At 41.9% G+C, this 14,502-nt stretch overlaps 1 protein-coding gene and 1 pseudogene across 1 annotated transcript in view; one reads left to right on the top strand and one right to left on the bottom strand.

Moving 5' to 3' along the window:
* LOC135515016 (semaphorin-3C-like) overlaps positions 1-2,696 on the top strand; it is a 44,595-nt gene extending 41,899 nt beyond the window's left edge. The window contains exon 18 of the mRNA XM_064938809.1: positions 166-2,696. Coding sequence (XP_064794881.1) covers positions 166-600 — 435 coding nt within the window. The 3' untranslated portion in view covers positions 601-2,696. The remainder of the gene's footprint in view (positions 1-165) is intronic.
* A 662-nt stretch (positions 2,697-3,358) lies between these two features.
* Positions 3,359-12,378, bottom strand: LOC135515017 (platelet glycoprotein 4-like; annotated as a pseudogene).
* Positions 12,379-14,502: the final 2,124 nt, after the last annotated feature.

The raw sequence follows: 14,502 nt of genomic DNA, 5'->3' as shown, positions 1-14,502 counted from the left end.
AAGTAAATCCTGTGTTAAATGAAGTGAAAAGGAGACTGGAGTGCCACTTGAAGTTGACTTGTCTTTGCTTGATTTACTTGACTACAGATCATGCTGTGGGATAATGTGTTATGCTATAGGACAATTAAGACCATTCTACTGACACCTCTCTTTCATCCCTTCCAGGTGAAGCTGGGTGACCGTGTGGTCGCCACTGACCACGGCCTGCTCATCCGCTCCGTCCAGCTGTCAGACCAGGGCCTGTACTATTGCCTGGCCACGGAGAACACCTTCAAGCGCACCGTGGCCAAGCTCCGCCTGCGTGTCCTGAGTGAGGCCATGGTGTCAGTGCTGACGGACAAGCAGCAGTCTCCCTGGGCCTGGGCCAGCACCCTGCACCCCAAGGCCCTGCTCTCAGCCTTCAGCCCTGCAGAGAGCCTGGCCGTACAGCAGTACTGTAAGGAGAGGAAGCAGCTCCAGAGCTTGCAAGGGGCCAGGCAGCAGAAGGGGCCGAGGGGAGGGCCTCCTCTCCGGGGAGACATGGCCAAGCTCAAGCCCCTGCTAGACCTCAGGAAGAGCCGCAACCGCAGAAACCACCTGGAACTGCCTGATGATGTCTGACTGGGGGAGACAAGGGGTTAACAGGGCTGTGGAGAGGGGGGTATACATGAACACACACACCTGGTCACACACACAACCCCCGAGCTCCCGCCCTGCCCAGAGGCAATGGACCTGAACTGAACGCTTCCCCAGCTCTAGCTACTATAGGTTTACAAGGAGGAAGTGGGACTCACCCTGCCTGGGGCTGTCTGTAGTCTTATATGCATGAGGTACGCTGACAAGATTACTGTGATATACATACACACCTCACACCCTGTCACATGCGCCATTTAGACAGAGGTGTAAATCCTGACCCTGGATCAGGACACATAGAGATGTGTGGATTTAGGCATCGGGTTCAGGTGTCATAGGCTTATACAAAGGATGACTTACTGCATTCACTGTTGCTCACGTAGTTGTATGATAATTCTTGCCACACATGTATACTGTAGTCACGCTATACAGTAGTCAATGGTCTGATAGCAGTAATGTAGTATATTGCAGTATAGACATTTACAGAATGGGGAACTTTATCAGGCAGCATGTAATGGTTTAATATGAATGGATGTCTGGTCCAAGGAGAACAAACCTGGGGTTACAGATGGTGAAGATTGTGATTTGAGTAGGGAAATCATTGGCGTATTATCATTGCATATCCAAGGGGATGTTTTATAGGGAGCACCCTAGCTGTTTACACTCTGCTCTGCAACTGAACCTTGACTCATATTCATATCATATTCATCCATATGAACACTGTTTACAACTACCACCTATTACAGTTTCACATTTGACAAAACGACAGGGTTATCATCGAGATCAAAACAAATCCATCATTGTATGACCCGTTTCTATGTTCACATTGTAGCTCTGTCTCTATGGAGGAACTCTATCCCTCCTAACACCAGATAAAATGGCAGCACTATCTATACAAAGGGCATATTGTCCATACTAAGTGGTCCCAATAAAAATATCCCAGCCTTGGAAATGAAAACATAGTGGCTAGGCCAAAGTACACCTCCAGCTCAGCTGCCACACATATGGACAGTACCGTTACACTAGAACACGTAGCACTGTGTGAGCAAAGAACCTTTGTTGGGAGGAATTCTGCACAAGTTATTACAGTGAACCGGAAATGTTCACAATCCTTACTCAGTCAATTTCTAAACATCACGTTGAATAGGACAAAGGTCATGTAAAATGTTAGGTCACAGCATCCTTACATTCTGTCTTCTTTCCTGTATTTATTCACGTTACTTGGAACATTTATGTTCTTAAATGGTACGGGACATTGTGCCATACTGCACAAGTATCTCTCCATGATCTCTTTGATAGTGTATGATGCTGTGTTGTCAGCACATAAGCATGTTCATGTATATAAAATCCATCTAAACCTTGTGGCTATTTGCAATACTTCGCTGGATTGGTTTTATACTGATGGAGTATAGCAGTGATGCACATCCTAGCTTTTGTATTCAGGTACATGTACACTCCTGATTTTTGGGTTTGCATTTTCTTGATCCATGATTTGATGAGATATATTTCATCTCCTTACCGAGTTTTAATGTCACGTACAGCAAGAAAGACATGAACGATCAAAAATAACCATGATGACCATTTAACTTGAATATCATTCTCATCATTTTTGAACAATGCATTTAATTCACAGTTTGTGAGATGGTCAGATTGGTACACTCTGTTTATATAGTGTGAATAGCTCTTTCCTGTTTGTCTCAGAAGTATAGTCTGTGTAGATGTATTCATGGTTGTTATGTGTACAGAGTGTTTTTCATTCTATATTTTCATCATTATAACTTATGTCATTGTGTCCAGTTTTTGTGGATCTGCGCTTTTGAATGTGACCCTAGTGTATATAATTTAACATATTTCATCAGATATTCTCGACCGTATCTGCAAATCGTAGAGATACTATTTTCATTTTGTCAAAATAACATAAATCTCTAGACTGACGACTCGTTTAAGTTTTGAGATCGATTCGAACTTTTAACAAAGAAGTGTCGCCATGGTGAATGTTCAATGTCATTTCCATGTTATCATAAAACTGGTGTATTTCTATTTATTAATGTAATGACAGCCTGAATAAATGCATTTAGAATCTACTTTGAATTTCCTACATTTAGGTTGTAAGCAGTCAGAGATGAATCTGACAGGAGAGGAACAGCAGGATCATTCCTTATCTCTTCAGATGTGATACACTTTCACTGTTTACAGTCACGCTTAGGAATTACATTGATTTATTGAATGTATGAAATTCATATGAGGTTGGTGGCACCTTAATTGGGGAGAACGGTCTCGTGGTAATGACTGGAGCAGAATAGTCGGAAGGGTATCAAATACATCAAACACATGGTTTCCATGTGTCTGATGCCATTTCATTGACTCCATTCCAGCCATTATTATAAGCCGTCCTCCCCACAGCAGCCTCCACATATGAAATTGTATGATGACTGAAAACAATCACATTACTGTTCTATTGGCAAGATATTTGCCATGTTCATGTGCTAGTCGGAACTCTGAAATGTCCATCTTGCTAACTGGTTGAACGTGGCACGTGTATAATAACTACAACCATTTAGCAAGTCGAAAATGTAAGTTTCTAGTTCCGACTAGCACGTGAATACGGCATTAATACTGAGAAAAAGGTCAGGGGTCACTTCTGAGGAATTATGGGTGGGAAGAAGCTGCCCATGCAAATGGGGTGGATATGGAAAACAGGTAAGTATTCTGGGAAACAATGTAATGACTCCAAGTGATAGCTGACTAGACTTACAATGTGATTTATTAAGTACCCACAAGTTTAAACATTTTACAAATTGGCCTACTTTCCTTCAGAATATTTCAATGAAGATATCAGTAGCTGTTGTTAGAACTAGCATTGAATATTGGTTAGTGTCCATTTGTAGATTCATACTTGGTATTTAATATTCCTTTACAAACAGTCACACATCTTAGAAAATATGGCTTAGAAAGAAAATGGCTTCCTTACAGAGTGAACTGGTGCAGAGAAGGCGAGAGATGTCTCCTTCAATCTCACTTTCCACTGTTACTGTACTCTCTAGAGTAGACAGAAGTATCAAAGAGCCCCGGGAATTGGCAAATGGTCATTTAAAACCCCCTAAAAGTAAGAGAGGTTTCCTGCAGGGCAAAAACATTGCTTTCTCACCAAACAAACCTGAGTGCCATGCAGAAACCACAGAATAATCATCCGTATGGGGGTGTTTTCACTCTCACTTTGATTTACGGGCCACATGAGGTGAAAGGGAAACTAAATAATTTGGCTTCAAATGTGCAATAGAGCGGTTTGTTCCAGCAATGAGAGAACCTAAGCTGGTTACTTCCCATGGGGATGTGGGCCAGTTTTGCTAGACTCATGCCGTGTCATAACCCTACTTAAGACCCCTTGAGAAGCATGGTATCATAAAATAACTTCACTTCCTCCCTGTTCCTGCCTCCATTGATATGCATGGATCAACTTCAGTGGGAGCCGAGATTAAGTTGAATACATTTGAATCAGCTTGATTTATTTTTATTGGAGTCATGAATGTTCGCTACATTAATGTCACAGCAATTTCAACCTGCTTTATATTCTAGCTTCCCGGACCAAAATCTAGCAGGGAGGTGTGTGCAAATCAAATTACAACAACATGAAAGAACAATTTATAAGAATTTGTACAAAAAAAGTACTTTCTAACTCACACAATGTCTACAATATATCCTCGCTATGTAAAAGAGCAAGAATGTTCACATCGTAAATAACACTGAAATTAAGAACGTGCGTGATATTAAAAGTGACAAGTTTCAGCACACTGATATCCTTGTACCCCCACTGTTCCTCTGTTGCACAGCAGCATTGTCCCTCTCACACAAGCTTGTTGTTGTTTCTGCTTACCAAACAATGTGCCACTGTGCAGAGTACAAAGGCTGCTGACCCTAAGCCTATCAGCGTGAACTGCACCGTCTCCAGCATGTCAACACGAGATAACAGCTCCTTCTTAAACCTGTCCGCTGTCTCGTCATCCAAGGATGCCGTCTGTAGAAACAGACAGTCGTTGAGGTATAGCATGTACAGAAACGAGAGGTTATATACTCAGGAAATACTTTGGAAATATGCCATAACAAAGGCAAGTTAAAGCTTTAGAAGCAAGACCTGGCAGCAGTAAAACTCACATCTCCCTCACCAGCGTTCAGCACCAGCTGTCAGAGCAGCTCACTGATCACTGCACCTGTACATAGCCCATCTGTAAACAGCCCATCTATCTACCTACCTCATCCCCATACTGTATTTATTTTTTTATCTTGTTCCTTTGCACCCCAGTATCTCTACTTGCACATTCATCTTCTGCACATCTACCATTCCAGTGTTTAATTGCTATACTGTAATTACTTCGCCACCATGGCCTATTCATTACCTTAACTCCCTTATCTTAACTCACCTCATTTGCACTCACTGTTTATAGACTTTTTGTTTTCTTTTGTTCTACTGTATTATTGACTATGTTTTATTTATTCCATGTGTAACTCTGTGTTGTTGCATGTGTCGAATTTCTATGCTTTATCTTGGCCAGGTCGCAGTTGCAAATGAGAACTTGTTCTCAACTAGCCTACCTGGTTAAATAAAGGTGAAATATATATATATTTTTAAAGTACAGCTCAAATGACTTACCTCGTTTAGCCAAACTATAGGGAGCACGGTGTAATCCTTCACTTTCTTTAACACCCTGGAGAATATGTAATGAGAGAGAGATGTCCTTGGATGAGTGTCTGTACATACAATAGTAAAGTACGGGAAAATAATAGACCGAGACATTAAACCTACGTGATGATCTTGGAGGGGCCGTACATCATGTTCACCTGCAGTCTCTTAGCGAACCTCAGACTGAATCCCGTGGTCTGACGGAAACAAACACCAAACACATTTATCCCCACAGCAGTACATCATGTTCACCTGCAGTCTCTTAGCGAACCTCAGACTGAACCCTGTGGTCTGACGGAAACAAACACCAAACACATTTATCCCCACAGCAGATAGGCCTACTGTACAATACACGCCAGCAACAGACAATCATGAGCTCTCAAAATCTAAATAGATGCGAGAGCAAAAGGATGTCGCTTATTGAGAGAACAGCACAAGATGTGTGCTAAGACTTTTTGGGGAGCGTATTCACAGATGACTGCATAGTTGGGAAGGTCCTTTGACATATCCTAGAGGTCAGAGGTGAAAGGTGAATGGACGCAGGGCTCTCACCGGTTCCACATCCAGGAATGTGACGTGATGCTCCTCACTAGGACCAAGGCCCTCCACATCTTCAACCAGGTATGGACTACCATGCAGGAAGTGAGGCAGGGAGATGTAGACTGGTTGTCCTGGTTGAGAATATCAAAGATGGACACATTGATCACCTGTTACTGTACACAGTACATGCATACAGTATCAAATCAAATGTATTTATATAGCCCTTCTTACATCAGCTGATATCTCAAAGTGCTGTACAGAAACCCAGCCTAAAACCCCAAACAGCAAGCAATGCAGGTGTAGAAGCACGGTGGCTAGGAAAAACTCCCTAGAAAGACCAAAACCTAGGAAGAAACCAAGAGAGGAACCAGGCTCTGAGGGGTGGCCAGCTGTGCTGGGTGGAGATTATAACAGAACATGGCCAAGATGTTCAAATGTTCATAAATGACCAGCATGGTCAAATAATAATAATCACAGTAGTTGTCGAGGATGCAACAAGTCTGTGTAGAACCCACAGTTTTCCCTGACCAGGAAACACTCTGGGACCTGCTTGTAGTCCAATGGAACTGCAGTAAATGCTAGTTGCTATTAACCCTTTATTGCTCCTGTAAGTCTCTCTGGATAAGAGCGTCTGCTAACATGACAAAAATATGAATTTATTAGACTTCTGTGCCATTCATACAGTGCTAATAGATCATATTATGATTATGATCTATTATGATTATTATGATTTTATCTGCTGATGTCCAGCAGAGCAGGAACCAGTTAGTGACTGTTGCCCGTGTCCCTCACCACGAGAGGAGCTGATGTCCAGGACTCCGGCCAATGTGCAGTTCTTAGTGACCTCGTAGTCCGTGCAGAAGCACAGGTTGTCTGGGTTGACTGCAGGGGAGGCTAAGGTGAGCGGGGGCAGTTTGAACCGGTACACCTCGATCCCCTTCAGGTCCAGGCTCCTCTCATACTCAGCTGACACAGATCTGAAGACATTGAAGAACAGTGTTTTTAGGAGACAAGGCTCTTTGTTTTTGCTGGGGCCTGACCTCTTGTGGTCATGATTAGAAAGGCATCCTCAAAAGTGAGGATGGGAATAAAAGATCAGGGGCCCTAATGTATGTATAAAGCTCCTCAGAGTAGGAGTGCTGATTGAGGATCAGTTCAGCCTTTGAGATGAATGAATAAGATTGCATGGAGGGGGGATCCTAGATCAGCACTACTCTGAGATGCTCATTGCATATGGCCCCAGATCTGACTACAGTGTCTGTGAATATTAGGCAAATGGACATAGTGAAGAGTTCCTTTCAGACTTTAAGGGGTATGATAAATAAGTAGTACATTTCTATTGGCTGTATTACGGCAGTGAACAGGATTAAAGCTGATAGAAATTGGGGCCACTGCAAAACCTAAATCAGTTATCATCTCCACTTGTCTTTGTTTACCATAACACCACAGTCTACATGAGATCTGAACATTACTATCCACCCCAATAGGTAAATGAAGAACAGATCACTCCACCTGCTGATGTCAGGAGAGAAGAAGTACAGAGGCTTCTTCTTGTCCAGGAAGGGAGAGAAAGACGAGCCATCTGATGAAAATAGTCAGAACAATGGTAAAGAACATAGAATTTAATATATTAACCATGGGAGTATAAGATGACTTAGTAACGATTCTACAGTGTTCTTAATTCATTTCTTACACATTTGAAATGTTTTGGTTGTGTGATGATAGAGTAAAATGTCATTCAACAAGACAGGGATGCAATGCAAGTTGTCTGCTGCCTGGGTGTTTGGGTGACTGTACCTGTGCCGTTGATCATGTCGCAGTATGTGTTGTTCCAGAAAGACACCTTCCTATTTGAGAGAAATGGACTCATCAGTAAAACCATCAGTTATTGGGTAATAGGACCCAGACAAAAACTACCTACAATCAGGGGCTGACTGCGACAATAAATTGGCCCTGGCATTTCAAACACACCAGCCTATTTTGTTTCTTTGAGGCCCCCATTATTAGCCAGATAAGTATTTGGGGCAACAAAAAAACTAGTTAGACAAGCCCACTGGGCTACAAATGGACCAGCCCATCTGGCATTTACCCAAAATACCAGATAGCCAGTCCGCGCCTGCCTACAATCATCAAAGACCTGTGGTTTTACGTGGTTTGCAAGGAGAATTCTACAGATGATGCTATAAATCCATGATGTCATTAGACTGAACTGACAATATGGACCCTACGGTAACGGTAACAGACTCAGATGTTTCACTTTAAAATGTACGCCAAACAAAAATAATTGATTTCAAAGTTTAATAACAAACTCAATGCACAAGGACTACTTTGAACAATTTACTAGAACTGTGCAGATGCAAATTTTTCTAACAGAATTACAGTATATTTATTTTTTATTTTGTTTATTGATATTACAGTAGGTGAAGTGGATTTACATCCGGTAATGGAAATACGGTAAGAGAATTGCATCATGGGTCCCTGTTATGATATGTGGGGGAAGGTTAGTGTTTACTCATTGCACTATTTGGATTCAACCCTCACAACAACTCTCCATCAACTTCAGTGTGTGGAGGCTCAAGATAGACTCACTTTTCCCCCTGCCAGCTGTCAATGATAGACACTTTAGAGATGTCATCCTTGCCTGTGAAGACACTGTATGGCCCATCATAGGTGCCATTGTACTGAGGAAAGAGCACATCACACCATAGTACAGTTAGGTAGCTACACAACATTACATTTCATTAAGTTATTCTTACATTTTCAGTGAATGTCTACATAAATTATCTAAATTGGTATTTTTTTAAATAATGTACATATAAAATGAAATAAAGGATTAGTATTGTTCTATATAGGGAAGGTGTATGGAAATAAAGGATTTGTATTATTCTATATAGGGAAGGTGTATGAAAATAAAGGATTTGTATTATTCTATATAGGGAAGGTATAAAATAAAGAAATTCTGATATGCTGGTGAGCTTACAGGGAAAAAAATAAAGAGGGGAAGGTGTATGAAAATAAAGGATTTGTATTATTCTATATAGGGAAGGTGTATGAAAATAAAGGATTTGTATTATTCTATATAGGGAAGGTGTATGAAAATAAAGGATTTGTATTATTCAGTGTCGAAAATAAAGGATTTGTATTATTCTTTAGGGAAGGTGTATGAAAATAAAGGAGAATGGGGTCTTTGTAACTATATAGGGAAGGTGTATGAAAATAAAGGATTTGTATTATTCCCAGAAAATAAAGTTTGTATTATCCCTCACTGTCCGTCGCTGGAAGAGGGAGACATTGTTTAAAATAAAGGATTTGTATTATTCTTTATTGCAGCTTCCAGTGCCTGATATGCATGGGGAAGTGTCAACTTGTACCCACCCTGAAAGGAAGGAAAAGAAAAAGGAAGTTGCATTTCCATTATTCAAAACGAGTACATTACATAATGTCAGCACACCTGCATATTACTGCTTCCCTGGCTAGAAGATTACAACAGAAGGTTTTATGACTGATAAGGTGACGTGTGAGAGAGGGCTGTGTCCTACAAACGGTTGTATTATTGCCTCTAACCTTATAGATCCTTGAACATATAGGATACAAAAGTCCCAATTTGTTATCTACAGTGCCTCCAGGAAAGGAGTCAGACCACTTGACTTTTTCCACATTTTGTTAGGTTACAGCCTTATTCTAAAATGGATTAAATAAAGAAAATCCTCAGCAATCTACACACGATACCTGATAATGACAAAGCAAAAACAGGTTTTAATTTGCAAATGTATTGCATATAAAAAACAGAAATACATGATTTACATAAGTATTCAGACCCTTTGCTGAGACTCGAAACTGAGCTCAGGTGCATCATGATTCCATTGATCATCCTTTTTTTCTCCGATGGTCACTGACAGAGATTTTTGATGGTCACTCTGACAGAGCTCTAGAGTTCCTCTGTGGGGATGAGAGAACTTTGTAGAAAAACAACCATCTCTGCCACACTCCCCCAATCAAGTCCAGCATCCCGGAGTGGCCTCTTCACTGTTGACGTTGAGACTGGTGTTTTGTGGGTACTATTTAAATAAGCTGCCAGTTGAGGACTTGTGAGGCATCTGTTCCTCAAACTAGACACTCTGATGTACTTGTCCCTCTTGCTCAGTTGTGCACTGGGGCCACCCACTCCTCTTTCTATTCTGGTTAGAGCCAGTTTGCGCTGTTCTGTGAAGGGAGCAGTACACAGCGTTGTACGAGATCTAGCTGTGCCACCAGAGATTCTGGGTTCGAGCCCAGGCTCTGTAGCAGCCGGCCGTGACCGGGAGGCCCATGGGGCGGCACACAATTGGCCCAGCGTCGTCCGGGTTAGGGAGGGTTTAGCCGACAGGGATATCCTTGTCTCATCGCGCACTAGCGACTCCTGTGGCGGGCCGGGCGTAGTGCATGCTGACCAGGTGTTTCCTCCTACACATTGGTGCGGCTGGCTTCCGGGTTGGATGTGCATTGTGTCAAGAAGCAGTGCGGCTTGGTTGGGTTGTGTTTCGGAGGATGCATGGCTCTTGACCTTCGCCTCACCCGAGTCCGTACGGGAGTTGCAGCAATGAGACAAGACTGTAACTACCAATTGGGGAGAAAAAAATGTAAAAACATGTTTAAAAAAATTATAAACTTGGATTAGCTAACACAACGTGCCATTGGAACAGAAGTGATGGTTGCTGATAATGGGCCTCTGTACGCCTGTGTAGAAATTTCATTTAAAAAATCTGCTGTTTCCAGCTACAATAGTCATTTGCAACATTAACCATCAAATTTCTGATCAATTTGATGTTATTTTAAAGGACAAAAAAAGTGCTTTTCTTCCAAAAACAAAGACATTTCAAAGTGACCCCAAACTTTTGAACGGTAGTGCATGTAAATGTGATATTTCAATTTCTAAAAGCCTGTTTTTGCTATGTCATTATGGGGTATTGTGTGTAGATTGATGAGGGGAAAACAATTGAATCCATATTAGAATAATATGTAACAAAGTAAAGTAACAAAAGTAACAAAATGTGGAAAAGGTCAAGGGGTCTGAATAATTTGCGAAGGCACTGTACATGTGCACTTCAAACCAAACATTCACAATAACACTGGAGTGTTGTGAGACCACCACAGCCAGACTCACAACTAAATAAATTGTGGTTTGTAAAAAACAGTGAAAGCTAGGGCCCCATAACTTATGTTGTGCTCGTACAATCCAGACACCTGGTTCCCTTCAACCCCAGCTCTCCTTATTGTCCTTTTTCTCTACTCCAGACAAAGTAACCTCTGACAGAGGTGGAATACACAACATGCACTCAGACAGGTAGAGAGCCATCACAAGGTATGAGCTGTCACCCACTTACAGCCACAGCTAGGTTGAGGGAGGTGACACTGTCCTCCTCAGACCCCACAGACATGGAGGGCTCAAATATGGCCCCCGCAGGGAGCAGGAAGGAGATGGTGTAGTCCTCTGGGTTGGCTGTGATGTTCTCTTTGGGCAGGTACCGCGTCCTGATGGTTAGAGCGAGACACACGAAAGAGTGTCACCCACCCTTTCGTCTCCTGGTTTCTCACCCAGTGACTTTTAATCTCTCGTACATTATATCATATTAAATTGGATTCTAGATTAGATTTATTAAACTTTAGGTGTTTTCTCTTCATCTATATTAATTGTAGATATTAAAGAGCAATTTATCATTCAAAGTCATCCAATTCTATTTAGAATACAAAGTGATGAACACCATAGGTTTTTTCCCTCTATACAGCATTGAAATCCCCTATCATCTTATATACATCATTTTGTTGATATTTTAGAGGCATCTGAGTGAGTATGGACCTACTTGTATGTGTAGGGCCCTTTCTCCACCAATTTGGGCTTTGACCCATTCTCCACCACGTCCTGTGGGTTCTGCACGTCAAAGAGCCAGAACTGTCTGTACACAGGTGCGTCTGCAGACACCCAGTTGTCCCAGGCTGTGGTTCCAGGCTCGATGACCGATTCCTGCATTCACCAGACAGACATGAACTCTTTCTACACAGTGCCCTGGTTTTAAGTAAAGCAGCACTCATTTCTTTAAGTTATGACCAAAGTGGCTGTCAACATTTTAGATGCATTTGGAAAATATGACCTGGGACATAGCAATGTAAGAGATTGAACAAATGAAGATGTTTCTTTCACTTACTGTTTAGAATCTACTCTCATGTCCCTTTCTCGCTAGCAGCAAACCACTTTTTCCCAAATGGACCTCTTAGAAATCCACAATGGTTACAGCTCTAGCAAGCTGACACTCACCTTTGTAACAGTCTCACGGATGATATTGTTCCCCACGGGGATAAGGATTATACCTAATATGGCCACCGCAAATCCAGCCCCAATTCCAGCCTTTAGCCCACACAGCTTGTTCCAGCAACCCATGGTGGTGTGTGTTTCTGTCTGTGGTGTATGGAGGTCCCAGCAGCAGCCGTGCCAGTGGAGAGACCGAGAGACTGAGACTGAAGGACAAGTACAGACAGATGTAGCTGGTCCTAAACCAGGCCACCTACTGATAAGAGTTATATAATAATGTTGGGGGTTGAAGGTTGGGTGATGATGACTCCTGACCTACAGATATCACTACGCTATATGACAGCTGATTAGAGCTCTGCTTAACTGAGGAGGAGTCAAGAAGGAAGGAGATGCTCTGAGAAGAACTGTGATTTCTGTACCTTTAAATACAGACAGGTCTCTGTATATCATGTTAACTGGATATTCTATTCTAATGTTATTTCCTGATGGGATGTGGGTTGCTTTATAGTCTCCCCCTGCTTAGAAGAAGAGATGAGTCGGTCACTGTTAAAGGTGGGTCGGAGGAGATGAATTGGGTACTTTTGAGAGAATATATCCACAACTGTATGTTTTCATTGGAATTTGCAGAGCTTTATTAATCCCATGCTGATAACGAAGAAGGAGAAGCTTAATCTTGATTATATGATTACGGCAAACCATGTTTATGACAGCCATAAATTTGAGTGATATTGGAGTTATCTTCTCCCTCGGTTCTGGTCAAATGTCAGGTCATTCAGTATGTGGGAGATTCTGTGTCACAAATACGCCCCCTGGTGTTACAAATACAGACCTACAACTTTTGTTGAACAGGTGTATTTATTATGCATTTTTCAGGTGTTGTTATCTTAGAGTTAATAGGTTCTTCCTCTTCCCTCCAGGTGACCCTCAGTCCCACATCCATATCTCTACTTTACTAACCATCCTGACCCAGAGGAGGCTGGTGGGAGGACATATAGGAGGATGGGCTCATTGTAATGGCTGGATTGGAATTAATAGAACGGATTCAAAAGTGTGGTTTCCATATGTTTGATACTGTTCCATATATTCCATTACAATTAGTCCATCCTCCTATGATGCCTCCCACCAGCCTCCTCTGCCCTCCTGACCTGCCACACCCTGCTCTTCCCCTTTACGGGCACCAGGTAGCCTAGTGGTTAAGTGAGTTGGGCCAGTAACCAAAAGGTTTCTGGTTTGAATCCCTGAGCTGACTAAATTCAAAATCTGTTGATGTACCCTTGAGCAAGGCACTAAGCTCCTGTAAGTCACTCTGTATAAGAGCGTCTGCTAAATTGTAGATTTTTATTTAAATGCATTTAATTCACAGGGGGGGGGGCATAAAACTCCACCTGAAGAATCCCTAAAACAGGTGCACAAACCAGGGCCAAACATAAATAAAGCGTATGTGTGATTCCTTGTTCAAACACCAAAGCAGCATGTGCATTCTACATAATAAACTGCTATCTGAAAGAGGCTGGTCAAGCAAATGTAAATTGTCAACAACAACAAAACTACTATCAGTAAAATTTTGTTTGAAATGAATGTCTTTCACATATTAAGATACTTCAGAATGACACCATCACCACAACAGCCTACCACAGCCATGTGTAATTGTGTGTTATTACACTACAGTCCACCTGTTGGATCCTTCATCTACAGAGCTTGGCTTCCTCCTCTCTCTATTGCATTTCCACAATAAAAGTTCTTAACCTATTTCAATGTTTGGTCCTTGCTTCGCAAACAGGCACATAAGCATGCCTCTCTTCATGTGAAACCTATTGGAATAGTTACAATATATTAGAAATTACATTAGAAGAAATCTAGTGAATATAGTTATATTTAATGGCATTGCAAGACTGGGGTCATGACTAACGTTACCATTACTACCATGATTATTTACAGGCGCAAGGTTCTCAGATCAGTCTCGTTTGCTTTTCATTTCACATAAGTTGGAAGAGCTGTCAAAGGTTAATAAAAAATGTGCTGTGAGCTGTACCTCTGTGGCGCATAGTGTCTGTCAATGAGCTGATTGTTTAGGAATTGAATGAGTGTGCATTAACCCATTGAGACATGACATCATATCTAACCATGCAAATTATCAGAGGATTGAAGATAATAATTGCAGGATTTGAACCCATGCCTCACATGTAGTAGATGCCTGTGTTAGCCCTTGTCCTGTTCTTTTTGTTTCTCTAATACCCCTGTTTGTCTTCACCTTTGCTAATAGCCCCTCCTTTCCTCCCCACTATCCCCGAAGGAGCCAGTGCGCCCATCTACCCCTCCCATATGGGGTATCCCTACCAGTGCACCATCCTGGGCAACCCCAGCCCACTTATCCAGATCCTGGATC

This window comes from Oncorhynchus masou, chromosome 26, assembly GCF_036934945.1.
Source record: "Oncorhynchus masou masou isolate Uvic2021 chromosome 26, UVic_Omas_1.1, whole genome shotgun sequence".
NCBI lineage: Eukaryota > Metazoa > Chordata > Actinopteri > Salmoniformes > Salmonidae > Oncorhynchus > Oncorhynchus masou.
This window is presented reverse-complemented; position numbering and strand designations above follow the sequence as displayed.